Source organism: Histoplasma capsulatum, genomic scaffold (genome assembly GCF_000149585.1).
Source record: "Histoplasma capsulatum NAm1 scaffold_6 genomic scaffold, whole genome shotgun sequence".
Classification (NCBI taxonomy): domain Eukaryota; kingdom Fungi; phylum Ascomycota; class Eurotiomycetes; order Onygenales; family Ajellomycetaceae; genus Histoplasma; species Histoplasma mississippiense.
Window position 1 is genome coordinate 429,205 of NW_001813977.1, and position 25,123 is coordinate 454,327.

Here is a 25,123-nt window from a genome sequence, read left to right on the forward strand (position 1 = left end):
AAGTGAACGGTTGGACATGAACATCCAGGTATGATTACTATTAGCGAACCCGTTCTCTTCGGTTCATCTTGGACAGTTCCTAGTGTCAAGTGTAAATATATGTGCTGGTGGCAGGTGTAAAACCATATAGCCGACATTGACCAATCTAAATATTAATTATCATCCAACACCTGAATGAGAAAGCAAGAATGTTCCTGAATCTCGTTGAGGAGGGCTCTGCAGCGAGGTCTGGCATAGTTTAGTTGGGTTTCAAAATTAAAGGGCGACTCTTGGTAGCTTATGGTTTCGAGGGATATAACAAGCCCGCAATTATTTATGATTCATATGTTGAACGGGTAAGAGTTTAAAGGATTTGTTCGAAATGGCTGGATTAGAATGGACGACCTTCAAGAACTTGCAAAAGAATGGCAATTTCTAGCAACACGGACAACAACAGCGGGTTATTTTGTCCAGCAGTAGGAATAGTTTTGAAGACGGCTGATCATTTATCAGAAATGGTGGGATTGGATCTAGGATCATCAGAAAACCGGATGGTGTCCTAGGAAAAGCGTGGCGGAACACTGCTAGTGACGAAGATAAGCATTAGGCGGGTGTCTGCTTTGTATCATTGTCGACCTGGACACGTGGAGCGACATTTGCCCTAGAACCTTGGTATGACGTTTGGCCAGTTATTGAGATTATATTTTATGTAGAATCCCCCAGTTTGGCTTCAACGGCCCAGATGATAATATTTATGTTCGATGATTGCTCGAAATGTCGTAAATCTTCTTTGTATAGAGGTCTGTCACCAAGAGCAAAAATAACGTTTTTGATCGGGAGTGTTGGGCTCCTGAGTAGATGGGTTTCTTCATATAGCTGAGACCCGTGAAACTCGGTTGATGAGGTTGGATATCCAGGGCTTGTTTGGAATAGAGAGGGGTACAAGGGATAACCAGGCAGATATATCCTTCCTCGGAATGTAAAATGAAGGGCAAGGAACATGCGTAAGTGGTGGTGGCCGAATAAAACCTGAGAATTAGATATGTAGTTGTGAAAAGACGTGTATTCGCGATCGGATGCGCTCAGTTCTCGAGAGGAAGTCTAAATCCAGAAAGTTGCAACGGGTGATGAAGTTGAAGATAAGGGAGCTGGGTTGCCCGTAAAATGTATACTAGTAGGCGTGCCGAAGGCGCAGACAAATGGTAAGGAACAAGGCTGCATAGTTGGCTTTGAATGTGGTTTATATTTGATGCAAGAGGTAAACTCAGAATCAATCAATGCATAATATAGTATTTTCAATATTGAATTGCCCCACCATGAGGAGAGGAGCATCAGTAGATTTTGCATACTAATAAATGACAGTGAAGATGAGGCTGACAACTGAGCCGAACCATGGATTGAGAGAACCTTGGAAGAAGTTAAAACATGGAGCCATTCGACTTCCATAAATAATTCGCGTTCCGTTGATAACTTGATAAAAATTGCAACGGGCGCGAGGTTGGCTGCTAAGAGGCGCCCCACGAAGCGGGCATTAAGAGCAGCTGGAGTGGTGACAATCATGGCGCAAGATGGATATGGAAATTTAACAGGCAAGGGACGCTCAGACAGGGATGTCTCTGATTTTGTGCCGGATGGAACTTGCCAGCTCATCAAAAACCAAGTTGACTTGTTCCACCGCCAACATGAACTACTGTTGGCGGCCTGGGGCACGCATTAGCTTAGGTACGCATGGCTCCTGGGCAAGCATTCAAAATGACCTAAATATGGATGGTTTTGATGCTGGCGGTGGATTGGTGCGTGTGGGGACTCCGACTCTGGCTGTGCGAAAAGACAGGAAGTTGAAATTGAACCCGACTCCCAACGTCCTGGCCGGCGGGGTTTTCAATTTTCTGCGGTTAACCTGGTGGATCGCATGAGCATACCACGCCCGGTCTGGTTTTGTTGTGTACGGGTCTGTCCTGTGGCAGATCCTTGCGCCCAAATTTGCTGGCTGCTGCCGACAGTGTGGTGGATTACTGCGGTGTGCGGGTAAGTATCATGTTCACTCTCCCCGTTCCTGCTTAATATCGAAAAGGTATTACATGGAAGCCAGCAGAGCGAGTTCAAGGAAATGGTCTAACGAGAGTGAAATTATTTGAAGTTCAGCTGGCTGTTGACATTGATCCACAACCCCCGCCAAAGTCACGGAGATATTTAGGAATATCTCTCATTGATGGTTCGCAGTAACTCAGGGTATTAGGATCTTTGTTGCTCTGGCGAACAATTGACCTTCTCGTCGAGAGCGGAAGTTGTCAAAAAAGTTGCTTGTGTGGTTGTGTGGTTGTGTGTCTGGTGTCAAGAAAAAGCAATCTCTCGCATTTCCCAATCCGGCCAGCAGCAACCAGCCTCATCCTCCATCGAACGTCGTTCGTCCTCGCACACAAAACAAGTCTCTGAACACACAACATCTCCCACGCGCTGCCCTGTCCCGCGAGTGCGTGATCTAGTCTCCATGTTGCGGCGTTGATCCAATTGAGCTGTGTATGGCCCTGAGCCATGCTGTCTCGGCCGTCCAACGAGCTCTGCTCACCAGCCATCTGAATTAAATCCGAGCTGCAAGCTCGCTCGACCAGCCACCGCATTCGACTCCAACACAACAACACTGGCATCGTCGCTCTAACAACCGTCTTCATTCCATTTTCTGCTGTTCTATCTGGTCCTCTGGTGACTTTATTCATACCCCCCCCCCCTTTTTTTTTTTTTTGTTTTGCTTACTCTCACTCAACCCGGAAAAAAGTTACCAACCTCCTCCGCTCAATACTGGCAGCGTGTCTGCTTATCCTGGACGTGCTATTCTTTCCAAACGTCTCGCGGGCCATTTAATTTACTGTTTTACAGGGTACTGAGAAGTTCCATACCTTTTTTGGGGAAGGATAATATACTCAGTTGTGCCTCCAAACAATCGCGTTGTCAACCTATCCTCCTTCAAACTTGCCACTTTCAACCCTGTCTCCGGCAGCTCCACGATCTTTTGACGAGACCGACGAAGTTTACGACCAGTCTACGTTGACGTCCCCGCCCACACGGCAGCGCCAGCAGCTACATCCTGTTCCTCGTCATTCTGAATCACCTAAGCGATCGCCTCTTCAGTCTGCTTCATCCACCTCTTCAACTCGTACTCCCCGGCTACGTAGGAGCTCCGGTTTTGAAGATATTCGCACCGCTTCTCCTGCCCTAGGCCCTCGTCGAAGCTCAATTGCTAGGTTCGCTACGCAGCTAGCAACAGTCGAGCCGGAACCTGAAGTTGGTCGCGCTGCCGTACCCCAAAGCCCACCCCTAGAAGCACGGTCTGCAGGATATCACACAACGTACCAGAGCTCACTGCAACACAGTGGTGAATCATTCTGGCCCCGGCGAACCAACCGCATCTCATCGCGCACTGCGTCTGCTATTCTCTGGGCATTGGAAGAGGCAATTCGGCATCCTTTCATATTTACCCCAGACCTCAGCGAGATTAACGCCTCAATGTCAGAGCTAGTGGGCGGAAGCGTGCCTTCTGGATCTACGGGCAATGGCCGGCCTCAAAATGGAACTTCCCGACCTGCGACAGGACCCATTGCTGGCCAATCGAATCCACCCAGTTCAGTTAGAACCCCAACTGATATTATGAGACAACGCCGTGACCGTGAAGCGCGCAAGAAAGCGGAGCAGGAAGCAAGGGAGAGAGACAAGCAAGAAACAGAATGGCGATTGCAGCAGGAGCAGGAGCTGCAACAGCAGCAGATTCAACAGTTCCCCCAACCGGGGCGACATATACCGGCTGCTGGCGCTGCCGTTGAACCCACGTCAGGTCAACTAAGACAAGGGGGAGGAGTCACCACGCAAGATCAAAGCTCAAGGCACGATCGAACTGGCGGCTTGAGCACTTCCCGAATACCAACAACTTCCGCTTCAGTTGGCACTTCATCCGGTGTGCAGCCAGTCGTGCCCTCGGGTACGCGGCAACAAGCCACTGCGCCCGAGTCGCGTCTGACAGGAGATGGAGCTCAGCAACCTCAGACTTCCCGTCAACGAGGGCCGTCAATTTCCCAGCAACACCAGCGACCTGCTCCTGCATCTTCTCAGCTCTCTGCCCGGGCTACAACCGGAGCATTTGTGAAGCCCACTACTTCCTCATCACAGGCCAGACCGCAAACAATGCCTACGCAAACGCCTCAACAGCCCGGAGAGCCTAGAATTTCTCAGAACCAGCAGACCGAGCCTCCCCTTCAATCAAGTCAGCAGACTAGGACACAGTCTCAACAACAGCAAAGTAGACAAAGGGCTGCATTTCCGCACGCTTTTGAACGTTGGGAGACGCTTTCATCCCATTGGGAAGGGTTGACTGGATACTGGATACGACGGTTGGAGCAAAATAATGATGAACTCAGCCGCGACCCCCTCAGCCAACAGATGTCAAGGCAAATAACTGACCTTTCTGCAGCCGGCGCAAACTTGTTTCATGCTGTAGTTGAGTTGCAACGCTTGAGAGCATCCTCGGAACGAAAATTCCAACGCTGGTTTTTTGACACGCGTGCCGAACAGGAACGTGCCCAGGAGGTTCAGGCGGATCTGGAGAGACTATTAAGAAATGAACGTCAGGCTCGCGCGGAGGCAACAAATTCGATTGCAAAAGTTGAGACTGACAAGTTAAGGGCTGAGGAACTAATTCGGGAAATGCGCCGTGAATTGCAGATATCGAAAGAGGAAGCGAGGCGTGCTTGGGAAGAACTTGGGAGAAGAGAACAGGAAGAACGCGACCGGACAGTATCTTTAAGAAATGGTGAGCCGACTATAGTTGGCGGTGTGCAGGTGGTCCCAATGATGCAATCTGCGCTTAGTAGACAGACTAGTACAAATCGTCCGCCAACAAGAGAAGGCTATTACCCCGGCGGTCCTGGACCCACATCAATGGGTGGACAAGCGAGACAAGACGTTCCCGAGCCCTCCGAACCTTATGTGTATGACAACCAGGTCTCATCTCCAACAGCCACAGACCCCTTCGTCGAAACCACACGTGAACATGGCATCCCGTCACATCATGCCATTGGATCCTCTCCTCCAAGACAGCCACCAACATCTGCAGCGGCTATGTCCGCCGCACGCATAGCTACTACTCAAACACTAGTCGCTGCGTCCTCCAGCCCATATAGCCAATCTCATCTCGCTGAGGACACACACGGGCGATTCTATGAGCACGAATCCTCTGCTCTCCAAAGAAGCGATCATAAGACCAACACCGCCGATGAGGGTTCTTATGTACCAACTAGCGAGCCAGGCGGAAGCGACCTTGGATCAGAAGAGTATGACCTCCCTGATGCGGCTTACAGACGGAACCAACAGGACCGGGATCGTCGAATTGTGTATCCCCGCACTATCTCCGATGACAGTGACGACTACGAGAACATGGAACATATGCCTGAAGGCGAATTTGGCCAGCGATTTGATAGAATGACTGGCATTGAATACGGTAGCGGACCACCTGGTAGTTCACCTGAAGAAATACATGGCGCTGGGTACGACCCTAGCGTCGATTACAGTGGATCTGGTTGGGGAGGAGGTTCTGGGTCGACTTGGGATTCTGTGACACCACGTCATCGACACCCCACACGGCTCAGCGATGTTTTAGAAGAGGATGAGAGAAGTCGAACGAGCCCTAGTCGTGCGAGCCAGGCGAGTCGTGGTATGCATTAAAATAATAAATGAAACCGATAGCCGTGAACGAGCACATCCCCGAGCACGTTTTTGGATGTAATTTTGGGCGCACACACACTCTCTTTTCTCACATCCTTTTTACTTTTGGTTTTTTTTTTGGGGGGGCATAATAAAACTTGCTTAAAAATGGATTTATTAGGCGGTGGTCAGTGGTCGGAAGAAAGCGCATTTGTCGTGTTCAACGGTTTCCACGCCACCAATTCCGATTCCCCTCCATCGCCTTCATCTTCTCGACATCAGTTTAGAATCTTCGCATATCCTACCGGAGCTTGCATTTCTCGCACTCTACCACATCTCGTGTAAAGATATCAGTTACTTTACTTCTTACTCCGTCGTTACTCCATTTTTCATGTTTGACTAATATATCCGTATCGTTATAGATCTGTATCAAGTTTTGTGTGAGCGTCTGTTTGATTGAAGCTGTTTTACCTTTGTTTCCCCCCACTCATGACTATTTCCTTGTATTGCACTTTTTCCCCCCCCCAATCGTACGTCCTTGTGACTAACGCTTTTGCTTTTCTCTGTACTCTGTAAGAGTACGGTTCTTTTTACGCGGCCTGCATGCTCTGATATATTGATGTCCAATTTAATCAATTTCCCTAACGATTCCGATCCCGCCCCGTCTAATGCATAGGATACGATCGCCCTGAGGAAGCCCCATCATGGAAAGGTAAATAACGACAGTCTTTTCTGTATTCCCCTTTTCTCCTCATCTCTCGTGAGGGATGGAGAATGCAATTTATCGTTATTGCTTATTCAGAGGAAAATGGTTTGAAAAATTTTGTTTTTAATTAGACATAAGCTGTGCGAGTATACTATCTAATATACTATTCTATTTAAAGTTACATGGGAGGCAGAATTAATGACCTACAATTCCAAAGAGAAAAACGAGCCAGCAATCCCACAATAGTTAAAGATTTTGGCTTCTATTGAAGTCGGAACGAAATGCCAATTAGTCAGCATTGAATCATGTGATATATCTTGAAATTGGATTTTATCGTCTGGAGTAACTCGCCAATTGCTGAACAAAGATTTGTTGATTTCTTTATTTAAAACAGTCAATTGGAGATTAAAAAAACAATGAACACGAATATGGCTTTCGGACACACTAAATTGGTCCTTCGCTGGATGAGGCATGCCAGCTTCCAATCTCCTGCTCCATGGCGAGCATCATCCCCAACCCTCCCAAGCTTTCAGCACATGCCAAGCAGATCATATTCTTCGAATTTGAGGCCATTACATTCTCCCTGTTCTCGGATTAGATCACCTTCGTTTCTATTATCGACATGGTCGAAGACTCAAGTTCCTTCGTTCTCCACGTCCTCCCCCCGCCCAAAAGCCAAAACCATACAGCAATTAAAGGCTCGCGCTTCAACCGGACCATTCTCATGGAAAGCAGCCGCATTGTTTGTTGCAACAGGCGTGGCTATGATATTTTATTTTCGCTATGAGAAGGCGCGGCTTGAGCGAAAGAGAGTTGTCGAGATGAGTAAGGGTGTCGGCAAGCCGAAAGTTGGTGGACCTTTCGTCCTAAAAGATTTGGATGGAAATGAATTTACCGAAGAAAAATTGAAAGGAAAATATAGTTTCGTGGGTGCTCCCATTTATTTTTCGCTCCCATTCGTTTTCTCCAGATGGGCCTTTCATGAGCGTGTATTTCTCACTCTCCAACATTGTTCCAGGTTTATTTCGGCTTCACCCATTGTCCGGATATCTGCCCAGACGAACTCGACAAAATGGCCGAGATAATCGATCTCGTCAAAGCCAAATCAAACAACAAATCTGTCCTCCGTCCCGTGTTCATTACTTGCGATCCAGCCCGCGACAGTCCCGAAGTGTTGCGCAAGTATCTGGCGGAATTTCATAAGGGTATTATAGGACTCACAGGCACGTACGAGCAGGTGAAGCACGTGTGCAAACAGTATCGTGTGTATTTCAGCACACCACAAAATGTGAAGCCGGGAGAGGACTATCTAGTTGACCACAGCATTTATTTCTACCTGATGGGTATGTCATATTCCTAGCCTTTACCGGCGAACCCTGTACCTTAACCTCCCTGAGATTGAAAATAATTGACTCTGACCTCTCTGTAGACCCGGATGGAGATTTCGTTGAATGTATCGGCCGCCAAGATACTGCTGAAACCGCCGCATCTACTATTGTCGATCATATCAAGGACTGGAAGAGGGAAGGCAAGCCTCTCAACACCGAGGAGGAATAGTAATATGGGGAAAAGGAAACAACTTTCATTGAAGTTTCCTCCCTCACATCACACGTACTTTGACGCGGCCTCTTGGATCTATGGAGCATAACCCTCCTAACAACGGAGGACCACATAGCTAAATATGCACATTATGCCAACTTCTAATATACATTACGTTGCTTTGGAGTTGGTATCCGGAGTTTGGGCATACATACCACTTATTCCCTTCCTGTATTATATTCATATTATTTCCCCTTTTCTTATTTCCTCGTTGAATTGATGTCACTACCCAAACATGTGTAGAAACTGTCGAAGCACAAACACGCGGCTTACAATCGAGCAATTAGGATATTAAAAAGCTTAGAAAGCAATGGCTATGTAGTTATTTGAAATAGCGAACATTCAGGACCAATCAGTGAATAAAATAAGAGCTCTTGCGGTCTTGTAATCAAGTCCTTTTTTCCTTCCCCTTTCTTAAGGGTTTCCCATATACTTCTCCTCATACTCCACAGCAGGAATTTAAGTTCCAAGCTATTTACCCAATTATTCAGTTCCCTAAGCCCAAGTTTGGCCCTCCGGGTAAAGGCTCTCTGATTAGTCACGACGTTCATCGGACTATACGATATGTCCATGGGTTTCTGTGCGGTGGGTCGAGGTTAATAAAATGGCAATGCACCCCGCAATACGTTGGCAACAACAAGCAATTCCCACTTGGATGACTCTCCCTTCAACTGCTCTAACACTGAGAAACAAGCTTTGCCATTTGGCTAATAGAGGTCTATTACTACGACCCTTCTGCAAACCTTCTGAGCGTTACCCAGAGATATCATGGCCGAGCCAAACGCCAGTAAAATGCTCTACCGCAGAGTGGGCAATTCAGGACTTCATGTCTCCGTGATATCATTAGGAGGATGGTTGACGTATGTCCAGCTAAAACACAACTGAGAATAAGAATTTACACTAATGGAACCGATAGCTATGGTGGACATGTAGATGAAGGTAAAGGGGGGCTAATGACTTCATTACCTGATTTTATGGAGAGATATAGCACAGTTATATTAGAATTGACTTCAGGATGCTAATTCATTCTTTTTTTCCAGAGGGAACAATGAAGTGCATGAAACAGGCCTATGATCTAGGCATCAACTTTTTCGACACGGCAGAGAGGTAATTATTCCCCCTACTCACAATATGTTTCCGATATACAGGGATGGTTCGTTAATTCCCATTTCCCCCAGCTATGCCGCCGGCGAATCTGAGATTGCTATGGGTAAGGTCATTAAAAAACTTAAATGGAAACGCAACGATCTGGTCATCAGCACCAAGGTATTTTCTGTCCCACCAAATACCGTCATATGTATGTGTAGCCATCCGCTAACTGCTGATCTCAAGGTCAATTTTGGTACCGCCCATGGAGATGTAGAGATTAACAATTATGGCTTGTCTCGAAAACATATTATCGAAGGAACAATGGCTTCCCTCAAACGTCTGGAGCTAGATTATGTCGACATTATATTCGCTCACCGTCCTGATAGACTTACGCCTATGGAAGAGGTCGTTCGGGCTTTCAACTACCTTATTGAAAAGGAGATGGCATTCTACTGGGGAACTTCAATGTGGTCAGCAGACGAGATTGCCGAAGCGACTGGAGTTGCCAAGGCTCTCGGTTTAATCGGACCCATAGTTGAACAGCCACTGTACAACGTGATCGACAGGCAGAAGGTCGAAGGAGAATATCAGAGAGTGTTAGCCCGGTGTCGAATTGGATTGACCGTTTTTTCGCCCCTGAAAGGCGGTATCTTGACCGGGAAATACAACGAGGCGGCGGCAGAGCCTCCCAAGGGCACCCGAATTGCGGTCAGCACTGATAAATATACCTCATCTATTAGGAAAGACTACGGGAACGAGGCTTGGAATGCGAACATCCAAAAAGTGGCCAAGCTCAAGGTATGTTCTTGATTTTAACTCAGGACTTACTACTCCCTGTTTCAAAAAATTTCCTCGCCTCTGCGGGCAATGGGAACTTCATAGTAGTTGTGATATCTGACGCTATCTAAAACCAGACAATCGCCGACCGACTTGGGTGCAAAGTATCAGCATTTGCCCTGGCCTGGTGCTTGAAGAATGACAACGTGTGTTCTGTCATCACGGGCGCGTCGAGACCGGAGCAGGTGGTCGAGAACGTCGAGAGCCTGAAGGTGCTTCCCAAGCTCACCCCTGAAATATTGGCCGAAGTCGACGAGCTGTTGGGTAACAAACCTCAACTGGATCCCGCTAGAGTGGGTTAAGTTGTTATCAAATGGTGAGCGGTTGCCAAATTTATAGTGGGAGGCTATAAGAAATGGTCCAATTTTGCTATTTTATACGCATGCTGTTAACCTTACTATCCATTCCATCTTTGCAACAGCAATGCCAAAACATATTAAAAGTGGTAACCTAGCCAATTTGTTGTATTGGTTCGCTAATAGCGATATGCGCTGATGGGTGAGGTTATGTGCTGGCCCCTCTCACTTTCTGACGGGGGTGCCGTATTCATAATTGTGTCATTAGGAGTGTACTTTTGTCACGGCCCTGACCATAGCTACGATTCGAACAAATCCCTCTCTAAGAAGAATTTAATTTCACACTGTCCCACCGTGCATTCTCTTGCGAGCTAAATAGCCTCTATTTTCATTATTTAATCCGGAGAGCTCAAAATCTACCATCATGGCATGCTTGCTTTCCCATGTCATAATCTTGGGAGCAATCACCAGGAAATTATGATGGTGATCCCTCCAATGTTCCGGGGGCTTGTTCTATGGAAGGGCTCCACTTCCTGGGAGAGTAGGACAAGTCGGTGAATTGACACACCATCGGAGCGTATGAGCAACGTGTAAGATAATCCACTATGAGCCCAGATATGGAAGGAATCTTTCTGTATTCTGCCGTCAACAGGTAGGTAAATCCGGTGAACATGTTTGAGCTCCTTGTCCAGGGTTTCAACCACACCGTGAATATGCATTTCCAAGCCGCTAGGCAGACTCCTGGCTCCCTTGACCTCACAGACAGCGAACAAGGTAGTTATGTTGATCTGATGGAAGCTTTCTATATTGGGATACTGCATATCAATGACATGTTTTCTCGCCAACCTAAGGAGGCATTGATGTACACTGTTCTTCCAGCCCTGCGACAAAGATGGAAACTGGATTGAGATTTAATTTCTTATAAATTGCAACCGGAACGTTTGGGCCAAGCGACCAGGTTAGCCGTCTGGCCGCGATATCGACACGATACTGTTTCGGGAGGTGGTACGATAACCAACGCTCCAAGCTTCGTTGAGGCTAGTTGGAAGAGCAATGGCGCGACGGCTAACATGGTCGCTTGGCTCAAACGAACGGGCTGTCTCACACCAGAGCAATGCTGGTAGTAGGGGAGGCGAACCAATCCAGCATAGAGAGCTTGGTAAATCACCTGATTATCATGCTGACTAGCCCACAACCGACCATTTGAGGCTCCTTTGAGCTTGGAAAAGACAACAACGCCCACATCTCCTTCTTCCCTTTCCAAACCGTCGTGTTTTGTCCATGATATCACAATATGTCTTCCTATACCCCTGGGGATAAAGGGCACCGTGGTGCCCAGCCTTACAATCAGTCAAGTCGCCGCAACGGGTGGAATGGCCGCATGTATGATGACAGAATGTCTCGCTCCCGCTCCCGCTCCCGCTCCTGCTCCCCACCACATGTTGTCCCACGATCCAGGGACCGTAGACACGGCTCACCAGGCGGTACACGCTCTCCTCCGCATGGTAAAATCAACTTCGCGCACTGGGGCGAATAAATGGATTCATCTCTCGTTTGAGCTTGTGCTGATTTCTTCATTTCTGTTTACTGCTTGAAGACATTTCTCGGACTCCGCCTCGTGGTCCAGCGGCAGATAGGAGGCATCCCGGCCGGGATGACGAAATTCCAATGGCTAGGGATCACCGACCTAGAGAGCGAGACAAGTACCGACGACCCTCTTGGTCCCCTCCACGGCACCGTGGAAGGCCGTCATATAGAGATCGTGACCGTGAGGGATACCGCTCTCCTGGGTATGACAGTCGCAGCAGAAGCCGCAGCAAAAGTCGGAGTCGATCCAGAAGCCGCAGCCAACGTGGGCCTCGACGTCCTTACTACGGTCAAGAAAGCCGTGAGATCATGATGGAAGGCTTGCCAGTAGAAATGAATGAAGACGACGTTCGACTACTCCTCCCTTTCCCCACTGCAATGCACAGCAATCTGAATCCCCTGTTTGGATATGAGTGCATTTGATATGAGTTGGCTTCGCTATGATTTCCTCATCTTTTCTTGGAAGACAGGATGCTGAGATGTGCTTGTCGCCGGTCATCATTCCGGTCGATACTTTCTTGTAATAGATCTTGAATGAACTCACCCAATACTACCATGTCGGGACTCTGGAGGATGTTCGCGTCATCCGCGATCGCCAAACGAGTACGTGTGTGATTGATGGTCCTATTTTATTTTGTACACTATACTGATTTTTTCTCTCCAGAGATATCCCGCCAGTTGGGTTTTCTTCGGTTCCCCACAATAGATGACTCTCGTGAATTCCTGGAACGCAATTTTCCTACCATATACCTCTATGGGGATAATCAATCGCATACTAATGAACGTGGCACGAGGGTTAGAATAGCCTATAGTCGAGAAAGAGAAGACCGCAATCGAATCAAAGCTGAAGGAGAGTGGACATGCAAGATGGTAAGTTATTAGATTCCGTCTCTACCAGATGGCTCTTAACTAACTGGCGCGTAATTTTAGTGTTCCATAGTCAATTACGCGACCAGACAGCGCTGTTTCAGATGCCAAGCAGTTCGAGCAGGTATGTCTATTGAAGTGTCGAGTTTTACAAGGTCTACGGCTGACAGATGAAGACTTTGTTCAACTTCCTCCTGAGGTAGCCAACCCTCCACGCGTTGCGAATCATGGTGATAACGATGTAGCTCCCGACGGATCCCCTTCCCAGTTTATTCTTCTTCGAGGCCTAGAGGCGTCCGTTACCGAGGAACTTCTTGCTAAAGGCGTAACAAAACTCTACAAACCATCGCCTGGGTCAGATGGTTGCAATGCACCTCCTGCTGCAAAAAAAGGAGCAAAGGTCGCCTCTACAACGGGAGATGCCAATATAGGGGCACGCAAAGGCTCAATACGGCGTGTGTTGCTCATACGAGATCGCCGAAGTAACGAAAGTTGGAAGTATGGTTTTGCGGAGTTTGCAACAGTAGAAGTAAGTAGCTCTGCTGCTTCTAGTTCAAATAAATTTAATATTTTGATTTCATATCTTAACGCGTCAGTAGGATGCCCAAGCCGCTCTTACTAGATATAACTCTTTCGAAACATTCACAATTTCCTCGAAACCTGTTTTAGCTAGTTACATCCACGCTGGCGTCTTCGTTCCCGTCATAAACCCTACAGCCAGCACCGATCGGTTTACCTTCAGCCCACTTGGCAACCCTTCCATGAAATTAGCATACTGGGACGAGAATGCTTATGCAACGGAGTTAGTAGTGTCGACGGAAGATCCAGATAGGAACCGTTCTAAATCTCGAGCGACAAAATCCACACCGACTGACAAGAATCCTAAACCCGTCAAAGGAGGCTGAGAAGACGAAGAAGAGAAAAGCGGATGCTGGAGGAATCCCTGGCACAAAGAAGCTTGCCGTTCCGAGTCATTTACAGTTTTGGAGTGACCGCCACGCCGAACTACATGGTATTCAGCGTGAGGAAGCAAAGGAAGGAAGCTCGGGCAGCGAACATAAACAGGGTGTCAGTGAAGGTGGTTCATCTTCTGTTTCTCCTGCACCAACACAGTCTTACGCGGATTTCAACCGTAAATGTTGTTATCTGTGCATGCGCCAGTTTAAAACAGAAGCGGAAGTGAACAAACACGAAAGACTCAGTCAGCTTCATCGTGAGAACATGCAAAATGAAGAGCTCAAGACCAGAGCTTTGGCGAAACTAGCGAAGAAACGGGACCAGGCCGAACAACAGCTCTCTTCAGAGTATCGAGACCGGGCGAAGGAACGACGTCAAGCATTCGGTGCATCGGTAAAATCAAAGGAGAAGAAAGTGGAAAAGGAAATTGAGGAAACAGCACCAGTCCCTCTCATGTCTAAGGGCGCAGCCCTTCTCGGCAAAATGGGCTGGTCTGCTGGTTCGGGACTTGGTGCGGAAGGGTCTGGGATGACAGCGCCCATCGCTACTGATCTGTATGTCCAAGGCGTTGGGCTGGGTGCTCAGGGAGGCAAGCTTGGCGATGCAGTTCGGGAAGCCGGAATGAATACAAGGGGTAGGTATGATGATTTCCTCGAGAAAACGAAGGAGACTGCACGTGAGCGGTACGAGCGGATGTCGAAGGAGGGTTAGGCGGTGGAATCGTGTGTACATTTCTTCCTTGTATTATTACTACATAGAAACCTGTTATATTTTTCTTGTTCTGTGTTTTTGCCTCATTGGGATGTAAATTTCATTATGCCATGTATAATGTAGCTCCTACGGGTCGAGTTTCCCGCAAATATTGACATCTATTTATAGTGTCTTTTCGTCTTATTTTATAAACAATAACCAAAGTTCTATGATACAGTGGAATTTCGTATAGGTGTTTCTGACTAGAGGGAAATGTATTCCATCCCTCTTCTGGAGCCGCAAATGTCGGCAATAGGCATTTTGGCAGCGTGGTACCAAGGTAGGAACAAAACCGGAATGCCATTTTATATTGACATGATTCCAAGCTCGAGTGCCGTACGATCTAAATCGAGGTAGGGAATAGGAAGTTCATTCGAGTCTTCGGGAGAAACGAAATGTATCGAGTCGTCTTCCATCTCGCAAGAAAACCCGTACCACAACATAGAGCGTGCGAGACATATATAACCTCCAACTTTGCCCAACACATCCGACGCCGGCTCTCCGTTCATCCCGACTGACGTAAATATCCCAGCTCAATTCCTACTCTACCTCTCCTTATCCCTCTCATTGACATTATTTCCGCTCCACCTCACCCTCTTTCTTTTCCTTCCCCGCCTTCCAACTCATGACATTAGCAACCCACTTCTCCAACTCCTCCTCGACCTGCTGCTCCGACTCTCTGGAGCCATCAAGCTCCATCCCGCTCCTCACCTTCCGCTTCAAATCCTCCAAGGTATCAATATCGAACGCATACATGCCCACGCCGACGCCAATCATTGCAACGCTAGCAACATTTATCGTTGCGATGTTGAGTGCTTCGAGAGCCTCGAGGCCTCCGTTAGCGGACGGCCGGTGGAAGGGGGCGCTGGTGTAGGTGGGCGGGAGTGTGCTGGTGCGCTTGCGCAGAAAGGCGCGGCGGGTTATGAGTGATGACAAGGCGAGGAAAACGGTGCCGCCGAGAAGGAGTTTTGTGGAGTTTGGGATGAGGAGCTTTTTGGAATGTTGGAGTGCCTCTGCTTGTGATGTTGGTGGATCTTGGCCGGTGGTGCCAGCCATTGTTGATACCAGTGGCGGAGGCAGTGGTGGTGACGATGATGACGGACCCGGGATATATGATGCGAAGCAGACGGATGACATATACTTTCGTTCACGTCGGTTTCCTCATCATCATCGCCGTGTTCTTCTGGAGATTGAGGTTGTGGGATTTATGTGAGCAAATGTCCCGAGTCAATTGAGAGTTTAAACTTTGAGCGGGAATTTCAAGAATCATATCAACCTACCCGATTAAGACTAGCGCGGCGCTGGGCGTGGAACCTTTGTTGCCGAGGTTTCTCAAACAGGCAACTTTCAACTCCAAACGTTGAACCGCGCTTCCAACACCATCGTGGACGTATAACATGAGTGCTCTCGTCGGATTATCATAGGAGTCACCGTCTTGCTACTGCTATTGTGTCTGGCCACAGTTTCTCACCTTTGACTTTTGGTCCATACCGGAATTGCACTTCTGCCACTGGACGTGGCGTGGACTCCTCCCAGCTACTAGTATTCAATGACGGATCGCTTATTCTACTACTTCCATCTCGTGAAATCAGGCTCTCCAGCCAACTCCTCCTCCACCAAATCCTCCTCAATCAACCCCTCCGCCCCCAAGCCCCCGGAGCTCAACACCCCCATATCCTCCTCGACAACCTCCTCTTCCTCTTCCGCTTCTGCCCTGGAAGGACCAGGCACCACCACTGCCTCCAAAACCTGCATCCTCGCAGGCGTAGCCGCCGCTCGGCGATTTGCCCCCGCCCTGCCCCGAGCAGACAACACTGCCAGGCGAGGAGCATCCAATCGCTTTACCAAGCGACGAAGGCTTTCTTTGTGGCGGGCCATATCCTCCCCGGCCGCCACCCCCGTAAAGATAAATGCGCGCCCGCGCATGACGCGCCTCAGCAGAGGCGTATCACGCGCCTAGCATCATTATCAGCATATCAACATTGCTAAAAGCGCGATATATCTATATGAAACAACAACTGCAAAAAGGAAGAAAATAGCAAAGGGAATAAGAATTAAAGAGGAATACTCACGGGTTTGCAAGATTTCCCTGCGGAGGCACAAGCCTCACAACGCTTCCGGGCACTAGGGCCCAATGCACACCAGAAATCAACATCTCCCAGTTTGGAAACAGAACGTTCGCAAGGGAACCGACTATTGTGCATCACATGATCAGGGTTAGGGCAAGGGAAACATGTTAAGTGAATGGCGAACGACGCTATACTGGAACGAGCTAGTGACCCACGTGATACACTAAAAGCGCCACTTGCAGGAACACCAACAGCAATACGCGATAAGCGCCACGGAACCACTTACTTAAAACCGGGATAGCCAAGGGAAGCCATATTGAAAAGGGGGGGGGAGGAGACGACGAAACGTTTAAAATTTAAAATTTTAATTTAAAAAAAAAAAAAAAAAATCGCGGCAGGGGCAGCAGGAATCTTGATGATGGTCAGGTTTAAAGAGAAGAGAAAACAGCAGAGGAAAAAGAAATTCTTTTTGATTCTTCACTTGCAACCCCTAGCAACCAAAAGCTCGCCAATTCTACTACATTAAGAAGTTAATAACAACACACATACTATCGACGCGGCTGAACGTGGTTGACATATTGCTGCTACGCGATGCCATTCCATGCCGCGCGATGCCAATTACTACTGGCATTATACAACAAGCAAATACAAGTCGCTGAGGGCAGCTCTTATGAAAAGGGGGGGCAATTGTAATGCACTTGCTTATGTACTCGCTTATCATTTCCTTATATCTTCGTTTATTATTGCCTTTTACTATGTTCTCGCTACCACTATTTCCATATGTGTATATATACATTCTTCTTTTCTCTTTCTTTTCTTCCTTAGCGATTAGCTACTATTATCTCGATCCAAATATTTTGGCAGGTATCTGATTCTTAGGGGTTATTACTTCTTGCAATGTTCTGTAGCGAACAGCGATCCGACAAAAAATCAACCTCACATAACGTTCAGCAATTCCAGAATACGTGGGTCGACAGAAAGAATATATAATGGAACCATATTTCCCTGGCACTTTTCCATGGCTACACTCGTCCACGCAATGGGTCAATCAGTCAACTTCGTTTCTTTATGCAACTCCCATATAATGCAAGGACCAAGCTCGTCTGCAGTCTTCTCAACCTTTTTGAATCCACATTTTGTTAAGACCCGATTGCTGGCCACATTTGAAACGTCAGTAATTGCCTCCAGGACGAAATCATTCTTAGGTGATTTGTCTCCGTCACTGTTCATTTCTGGTGGAAGGTTGGTGAGAAACTTCCACCATATGTCGATAGCAGCCCGAGCGGCTTCAGTTGCATATCCTTTACCCCAACAGTCAGGATGTACGATGTACCCAAGACTGGTATTCCCGTTATTCGTGTAGAAGCCAATGCACGCTATCGCCCGTTCTGTGTTGGAATATTCGAACACAGCCAAAATGAGGTTTTCAGGTACGCCGACCTTACGAAGATGCTCTTTCGTAACGGCGATATCGGCGTCAGGTGTTCTAGTTAAACTGTTGGCATGTGAGTGTTGTGTTCGCTAATGATACTAAGATCATTCCTCGCCTCTCCGCGAAAGCCATCTGGCGAGGACACATAATAGCAGCGCGAACTGAGTGAAAGAAAGGGCAGGCAAATAACCTGCCTCCTGCTAACTACAGAGGCGTGCATTTAAAAACGAATCGGCAAAAGTTATGGAAATTGGATAGCAACAAAATTTCATGGGAGAGGCGGGAGGAGGTCAAATTGGTTCAGGTAAAAGTACGGCCACTTTACCTCCATTTCATGACATCCATCCTTGAACGGATAGCAAATAGGTCATTTAAGTCGAGTTCGGGAATCAATCGTCGGATGAACAACCTCTCTGTTCTCGCTTCAAGTAGGATTTTGGAACTCTGGGCCTCATATTGAGTTTCAGCAGTTGCCATCCTTCCTGGGTCGTACTCTATTTTGGGCGAAACAGCAACCCAAGCCTTCAACGCGATTCGGAACTTATTTGAATACAAATTTTCCTCCTCGAGTGGCAGTTTCGGGATCAGCGGTTGTTCGCCTACCTATGATCCATTGGCTGCGAAGAACTCGAGATTTTGGAGGGGACAAGTGATATAAAGTATCGAAGAGGTTCCCCCGCGAAGAGGGGTTGTCGCCAAATCGACGCGAGATTTCCTTGGCATGACTTCAGTCGTCAATGCAACCCTGTGAACACCGTTGAAATGATACAATCCTCAGCTGCGCCGGTGAATAAGTTTCTCCGGATCTAAGTTACGCATTTACATTGACGGGACTGGATGTCAGATTTTTAACCTTGTAATTCGAAAAGGCGAACAACGTCGATGCTTTCACATATTATTTATCGCATTTATGAGCTATAGGTTGTCAATTGTTCAAAGCATCGATGTGGTTTGAAGATTTGGGGAAACTCTTTTTCATCATGCTCTTTTTTTTTTAGAACAGTTCACATTAAAGGTGCGTCTCGGCACTCCACTCTTTATCATACACTTCACGCTACAAGCACTTACCAGTACTTAGGTTCCATGTTGTGTCAGGTCTCGAAGACGAACCAAAAGATCATCGTTGATCTATTAGTTACATGTGCCAATTGACATGGAGCCTTAATGTACTGGGAATGCTGGGATGCGGGTCTCCCACGAAGAGTCGCTGATTGGAATAGCTCTATGGAGCTTTTCTAGAGCTTCCTTTGTAAGCGCGCTTGTCTTTTGTTGGGGAATTGGATTGGGTGATTCGTACCCTCTATACCACCATGGCGCTGGTGGTGATTGGGCTCTTTTGCCCTAGTGGTCTAATATCTTTAATAGTTGGCTTATTCATCCCGGAGATAAGACCAGCTCAGGATCCAAAAGGCCTACAGAGTGATAGTTTCGGCCTCGAGACGCATACGGGCGTAAAATTATTGGCCATGCTATGACTGGGGCTGTCAAGCTTGACATCCTTCGCGGTAGCAATTCTTCACCCATTATTTGAGCTATTTTTGTATTCCTTCCTCAGCAATGATCTTAACAGAGTATCTAAGCCTCCTCTATTTAAGGGAATGCTTCCTCATTCCAGAGTTCCTCAGTTTCTGAATATCAAATCGAAAACATCCCTATTTGCTTATTTTCTTTTTGTCATTTCAATTCCTCCATTCATACCGTTCTGGCAGCAAATATGGGGAAATATAGCCACTGCACAGAGGTAACTCCGGAATGCCCTGTCGAGGCGACTATTTATGGCTACAAACCTAATCCAGCAGTCAACTTGATATGCGTGGTTGTCTTTGGCGTACTGTTCTTTGTTGCGGTTTGGCAAACTTACAAGCATAAGACATACTCATTCGGAGTTGCAATGTCTCTGGGCTGCGTGGCTGAAGCCATAGGTATGCTCAATTATATCTTCTATTGGACCAGGAGATGGCTGACTCCTGTCTCTTGAATTACTGTCGAACAGGATACGGCGGTCGCCTCGTTCTCAACAGAAACCCCTGGGATTCAAATGGTTTCCAAATCCAAATCTGCACTCTCATCATCGCACCGTCATTCTTCACAGCCGCCATATATCTCACCCTCAAACATCTGTGTTTCGCCCTGGGACCGCATCTCTCAATAATAAAGCCGTCGCTATACACCTGGATATTCATCAGCTTTGACGTCCTATCTCTCTCACTCCAGGGTGCTGGTGGCGCACTCGCAGCAACTGGGGACACAGAGCCAGACAAGAACAGGGGAGCTCAAATCATGCTTTCTGGTATTGTGTGGCAAATTGTCACATTGATAATTTTCGGTGGTATGGCTGGACATTTCTTCTGGCGCCTGCTTGGTGATGGTGGCCGCCGGATGTCCATCGAGTCTCAGAAGGTGTGGGCGAACACAAAATTCAGGAGATTCCTTATTAGCTTGGATATCTCATTCTTCGTAATTTTTGTTCGATGCACTTACCGGTATGCCTGCCTCTTACAATATTTCAGACCACCTGCTCTCCATTTCTCCCGTTTCTTTTTCAATTATTACTAACAAAAATGTTGCAGAATCGCCGAAATGGCCGGAGGCTGGTCCAATCACATTATGCAAGATGAAATCTCATTCGTTATTCTAGAGGGAGTGTATGTTACATATTTCCTTGCCATCCAGATGCCCCTTTCCCCTGCTACTACGTAATCTTTAGAGGGAATCAACAGTCTAACCACAGCCACCACGATAAATAGGATGTGCATAATCGCTGCCATCCTTCTTACCACCTTCCACCCAGGCACCCACTTCCCTCAAATGCGAACAGACTATCAAAAGGACAACACTGACCGGTTCTCAATGGTTCCACCCCAACAAACTGAAACCTCGTATGTCGCAGTTGACCGCCAGCCGCTTATTGATAACCAGCGTCCAGAAACAGAAGACCAAGGCCGCCTCTGGCCTGCTGTCATCGTACCCCCTGTCCCGTGAAAAAGAGGAGCGAGTTATTGGTTCAATTCCCAGGCGTTATTACTCCTTAGAAACGATTTTACTAATATTTCATTAAGATAGATGAGATATGAATAAACGGGATGATTTTTTGTTTATTGAGTTTGTCTTTGATTGGAAAACTATGTTTATGTTCATATTGATGGAGAGAAATCATGTTTTTCTCAATCCACCAAAACTTACTCGCATGTAATAATAAAAATAGTAAAAGAATAGATGGAAGAAAAAAAAAAAAAAGGGAGGCAAATTTTTTCGAGAATATGCAGTATGGCGCCGTCGCTCGTCTATCATAAGAGAAGTATGGAAAATAAAATCATCAACAAAATTGTCTCTTCATATCATTCATTGTATATCGTTCATCATCATCAGTCGTATCGTTATGTGTGTGTGGAGGGGGCGGTTACGCGCAACTTCCAATCCCGAAAGAAAGAAACCAAACCCAAAATAAAAAAACACAGTAAGGAAAAATGCGATTTCAAAAAAATCACACGATTTTCAACGCTAAAGAAATCAGTGGGCGTGTCCATAAAAGTTCGTAGTGAAATATCACACGACTCCTCCACTGTCATCTAGCGTAACAAACATTTCGACTTGTCCAACCCTCCGCAGCCGATCGATCCCAAGATGTTCCTGTCCGTCGCGACCCTGGTATAGGCCAAACGCGTATAACGCCTTTTCGCCCTCCCCCGGTGGCGCTATAACTACTCTAGTCACCAAATCCGCCTTTGTCCTTGGTTGGCGGAATACCCTATCGGAGAGAAGAGGACTTTGGTACAAGAAACTTATAATATCCGCATACGAATAAATGGCATGGGGAAGGTAGCGTTTGCGCCGCGGCCAAAGAACAAGGAACGAAAAGGCATAGATGATCACGAAAGCCATTAGGGTGTAGTATGCTGGCAGTAGGGTGGAGATACGGATTTGATCCTGTTCGGGGTAGAAGCGGGCCATAAACACGCCGCCTGCGAGGACGGGAATGGCGAGTGACGCAAGGCTCATGAAGGAAACGTATGCGACTTTGTAATGGCCGGCGCTGTGGGCGAGGAAGGTGATTTCTAATGGCAAACAGGATGGGTAGTTTAGCAAGAGGCTTTTTTCGGCAAGGGCACCGTTGGGCGATGAGAGGTCGCAAAACGGCTGGACAGCCCGGAAGTATTGGTCGATTGGTTGCCAGAGGAGGAAGAGTATTGTTGCAATCAGAGATGGAATGAAGCTGTACAGGAAGTTGGAGGAAGAGAAACCGGCTGACGATGGTAATGTAGGCAAGAGAGGATCGAATCCTTGTTTGATGGGCTGCTTTACGAACGTGACAACGACGAAAGCAACCATCAGGACATTTGCGATGACGATCCAACCAACCACACATGAATCCTTTAGAAACCAGGCTGTCCAGCGATATCGAACGAACGGAGAATGTATATTCCTTTCAAAAGAGTCCTTGCTGTTGAGATGTTGTCGCTCGCTATCAGCATGATTAGGAAAAGAGGTTTCAGATTGCCGTTTCGGATTGGAAAACGCTTTGTCCGCCGCTGGGTATTCCTCGCCAATGCCGTAGAGAAAGTCCTGGGAATTGGCATCCGAGGACCAATATCCCAAACGCATTTTGCGAGGCAGGAGATCCTGCTCAACAGTTTGCGAGATTTCGGTCCGATAGAATTGATCCAATACATTAGATTTTTGGATCAGGGGGATGATATCGGCAAGACACACGGGATCCCACAGAAGCCCACTCTCTCGCCAACTAAAACGGAACATAAGCCCTAGCAATGCCACGACAATCAGTCCATAAAGAGTAATCAAGGCTCCGGCCACACCCCGAGTAGCCACCCATTGAAATCTTTCCATTTGGTCGTAATAACGAGCCACAAACAGCGAACTTTGCAGAGGAACGGTGAAAATATTAACCGCCCACACTGTGACGAGAAAGATGCCAGTCAGCCATTCGCCGTGCTGGAAGAGTGATATATCCGGCAACAAGAAGTTGTGAGGCAGGATTCGAATTTTTTGCAGCACACCCTCAGATCCACGTCCTGACGCTAACATTGTCAGGGGAAGAATTCGATACACGGCGGACTGCACGACAAACAGCCAAAGTGTGATTAAAATGGCGAGTAGCTGTGGTAGAAATTGGAACACGAAGTATCGCGAGCCACCCAGCCCATCGTAAGCCCACAGGCCTGCATGCCGCTGTGACCAGACTATACAGAATATGAGCGCTGCCATCATGGAGAGGCAGACAATCGTTAACGAGAGAAGTGGTACAAATCTGAGAGACAAAGGAACAAAGTCAAGCTGTGGGTATTGGTAAGCTTCTGAAGGAGGCGTTACTGGGTTCAGGATATTTGAAACTATGCGGTTCAGTCAGTATGGCTAGCGCTTGACGCGAGGGGGGATACTGTCTACCGTTACCTGGCGAGTCGGGGCGGTCTAGTATCTGAGGTTCTTTATTTGGCTGATCCACAGACTGCGAAGTGACAGAGGTGTAGTATCCTAGGCCTTCATCTGGGATGATGCGTTCAACAGGATACTCGGTACTGACAACCGAGCCATGTCGGCCTTCCCCAAGTAATTCTTCATCACGAGTCAGTTGATCAATGGCAAATCTAATGTATGGCATATCATCCACGCCAGGAGACGGAGTTCCATTTTCTGTCATCCTGGAACTCTCATTTGGCGCGGCAGTATTTCGTTTGGAGGTCTGTTCCGGGTCGTGTGTCACCGCGCTGCTATTATCAGCCCCTGTTGCGTCGTCTGGGACATTTCGAGAAGGCATTTTCGGAGAGGGAGAAGGTCTTCGAGTTGGAGGAGTTGCATATCTCACAACTGTGACTCTGCTGTGATTAGAAGCTTGGGAAATATCTGAGAAGGAATAATAATCGTCGGAGGCGGCTATGGATTGCTGGGATGAGGAGTGAATTAATTGAGGCTGGTTAGCTATGCAAAATACTGTCAGCATGAAAATTCACCTAGCAAGGATTGTGGTGGAATGGCCATGTGCTATCTTACACTTTACAACTTTCAAGTTGGCAGGAGGTTGAGGGGGCATGACGGGTCGTTACAGCGGAGTAAATGAAGCAAACTGGAATTGCAAGTACGCAGAAATCAAGAAATCAAAATGCCATTGAACAAAAATCCATGATAGAGGCTCATGATGAAGAAAGTTACCTCAGTCGGTGAGGAATGCTGGTATTAATGGAAGCTCTAAGTGGTCCGTCCGACATTATGATGTGGTTGGTGACCTGGCGGGGCTGGGGACGCTGGGCGTTCGTTGGGCGCTGGCGCAACCTTCCAGCCACCCACGCCCGCACCGTGGCAGACGCTTATTTGTGTGTTCCACAACACGATTTTGTGACTGCTTTGTGCCGCTTTAATTTTGGGTTTATGTGACCTGTACGGAGCACTAGTGATTGCAATGGATTGCCAGTCCTTCCAAGCTGCGCATCCTTCGTGAGAACAATAAACATTGTCGTTTGGGGTAAACTCCGCACAGACCACCGCCGCGGTCACGGGAAGACCTAATCTGTGAACTAGTCCTATTTGACATCAGTGAACCGCGGTCCGGGACAAAACCCAAACCTTATTTCGCCCAAAGCTCGGACCATCTCTCTCACTCACGATATCATACTAGTACTGTCCATGCAGATTATATGCGTCATAGCAGGTTAAATAACTGATAGAACCATTCCTGTCAAAGAGGAGACCGCCGAGGGAATGAGGGGCGCATTCCCAAAGTCACCCCAGCCAGCCACCCCGTCCAGAAATTACCCAGCGAGAGACAACGACCTTATATCACACCTATCAGTTGATTTGTGCAACATTTAAAAGAATGCAGGATTGCCCAGATTCTAGTTAAAAAATATTTAGAGGTGATATAAATGATGAATTGTGTTCAGATTGTCCAGTTTGTAGCACATTGGACATAAAACCCGCAACAATCGTTGCCAGCCTTAGTTCTGAAAAAATTTCTTCACGTCCCGAAAACTCGTCTTACTCTCCATACATTCTCCAACGATCGGCATTTTTCCCTTCTTCTTCCTCCTCCTCCTTCTCCTGATTCCCCCGTATATATCCACAAATCCACGAAGGAATGAAGTTCGTCCTGAATCTGTAGGAGTGCCATCATCATAATTACTGTCAATATCATCAAGAGCGTTCATTTTACGCGAATTGCGACCGAGAGCATTATCACGATTTGTACCTGGCTCATCAAGGTAAAATTGGCAAGACTGACTCTTCTTCCTCTCGACTATTTGCAGTCGACTAT

At 47.4% G+C, this 25,123-nt stretch overlaps 8 protein-coding genes across 8 annotated transcripts; 5 read left to right on the forward strand and 3 right to left on the reverse strand.

The window, feature by feature from the left end:
- Positions 1-963: 963 nt before the first annotated feature.
- HCAG_06461 (conserved hypothetical protein) lies at positions 964-6,015 on the forward strand (the record flags this gene model as incomplete). The annotated part of the gene is made up of 6 exons (XM_001538806.1): positions 964-983; positions 1,155-1,181; positions 1,625-1,772; positions 2,219-2,452; positions 2,905-5,680; positions 5,852-6,015. 6 exons carry the CDS (start codon positions 964-966, stop codon positions 6,013-6,015), a joined length of 3,369 nt encoding a protein of 1,122 aa, XP_001538856.1.
- Positions 6,016-6,792: 777 nt separating this feature from the next.
- HCAG_06462 (conserved hypothetical protein) lies at positions 6,793-7,933 on the forward strand (the record flags this gene model as incomplete). The annotated part of the gene is made up of 3 exons (XM_001538807.1): positions 6,793-7,302; positions 7,395-7,719; positions 7,806-7,933. 3 exons carry the CDS (start codon positions 6,793-6,795, stop codon positions 7,931-7,933), a joined length of 963 nt encoding a protein of 320 aa, XP_001538857.1.
- An 810-nt stretch (positions 7,934-8,743) lies between these two features.
- Positions 8,744-10,203, forward strand: HCAG_06463 (voltage-gated potassium channel beta-2 subunit; the record flags this gene model as incomplete). Its single annotated transcript, XM_001538808.1, has 6 exons — positions 8,744-8,835; positions 8,892-8,914; positions 9,016-9,082; positions 9,124-9,241; positions 9,308-9,862; positions 9,979-10,203. 6 exons carry the CDS (start codon positions 8,744-8,746, stop codon positions 10,201-10,203), a joined length of 1,080 nt encoding a protein of 359 aa, XP_001538858.1.
- Positions 10,204-10,868: 665 nt separating this feature from the next.
- On the forward strand, positions 10,869-14,319 carry HCAG_06464 (conserved hypothetical protein; the record flags this gene model as incomplete). Its single annotated transcript, XM_001538809.1, has 8 exons — positions 10,869-10,971; positions 11,386-11,702; positions 11,795-12,085; positions 12,357-12,387; positions 12,590-12,654; positions 12,725-13,180; positions 13,251-13,453; positions 13,530-14,319. 8 exons carry the CDS (start codon positions 10,869-10,871, stop codon positions 14,317-14,319), a joined length of 2,256 nt encoding a protein of 751 aa, XP_001538859.1.
- A 612-nt stretch (positions 14,320-14,931) lies between these two features.
- On the reverse strand, positions 14,932-15,414 carry HCAG_06465 (predicted protein; the record flags this gene model as incomplete). The annotated part of the gene is made up of 1 exon (XM_001538810.1): positions 14,932-15,414. The coding sequence occupies one exon, from the start codon at positions 15,412-15,414 to the stop codon at positions 14,932-14,934; it is 483 nt and encodes a 160-aa protein (XP_001538860.1).
- Positions 15,415-15,927: 513 nt separating this feature from the next.
- Positions 15,928-16,742, reverse strand: HCAG_06466 (predicted protein; the record flags this gene model as incomplete). The annotated part of the gene is made up of 3 exons (XM_001538811.1): positions 15,928-16,314; positions 16,431-16,551; positions 16,714-16,742. The coding sequence occupies 3 exons, from the start codon at positions 16,740-16,742 to the stop codon at positions 15,928-15,930; spliced, it is 537 nt and encodes a 178-aa protein (XP_001538861.1).
- Positions 16,743-19,573: 2,831 nt separating this feature from the next.
- On the forward strand, positions 19,574-20,841 carry HCAG_06467 (predicted protein; the record flags this gene model as incomplete). Its single annotated transcript, XM_001538812.1, has 4 exons — positions 19,574-19,781; positions 19,853-20,342; positions 20,430-20,504; positions 20,607-20,841. 4 exons carry the CDS (start codon positions 19,574-19,576, stop codon positions 20,839-20,841), a joined length of 1,008 nt encoding a protein of 335 aa, XP_001538862.1.
- Positions 20,842-21,405: 564 nt separating this feature from the next.
- On the reverse strand, positions 21,406-23,632 carry HCAG_06468 (predicted protein; the record flags this gene model as incomplete). The annotated part of the gene is made up of 2 exons (XM_001538813.1): positions 21,406-23,207; positions 23,269-23,632. The coding sequence occupies 2 exons, from the start codon at positions 23,630-23,632 to the stop codon at positions 21,406-21,408; spliced, it is 2,166 nt and encodes a 721-aa protein (XP_001538863.1).
- Positions 23,633-25,123: the final 1,491 nt, after the last annotated feature.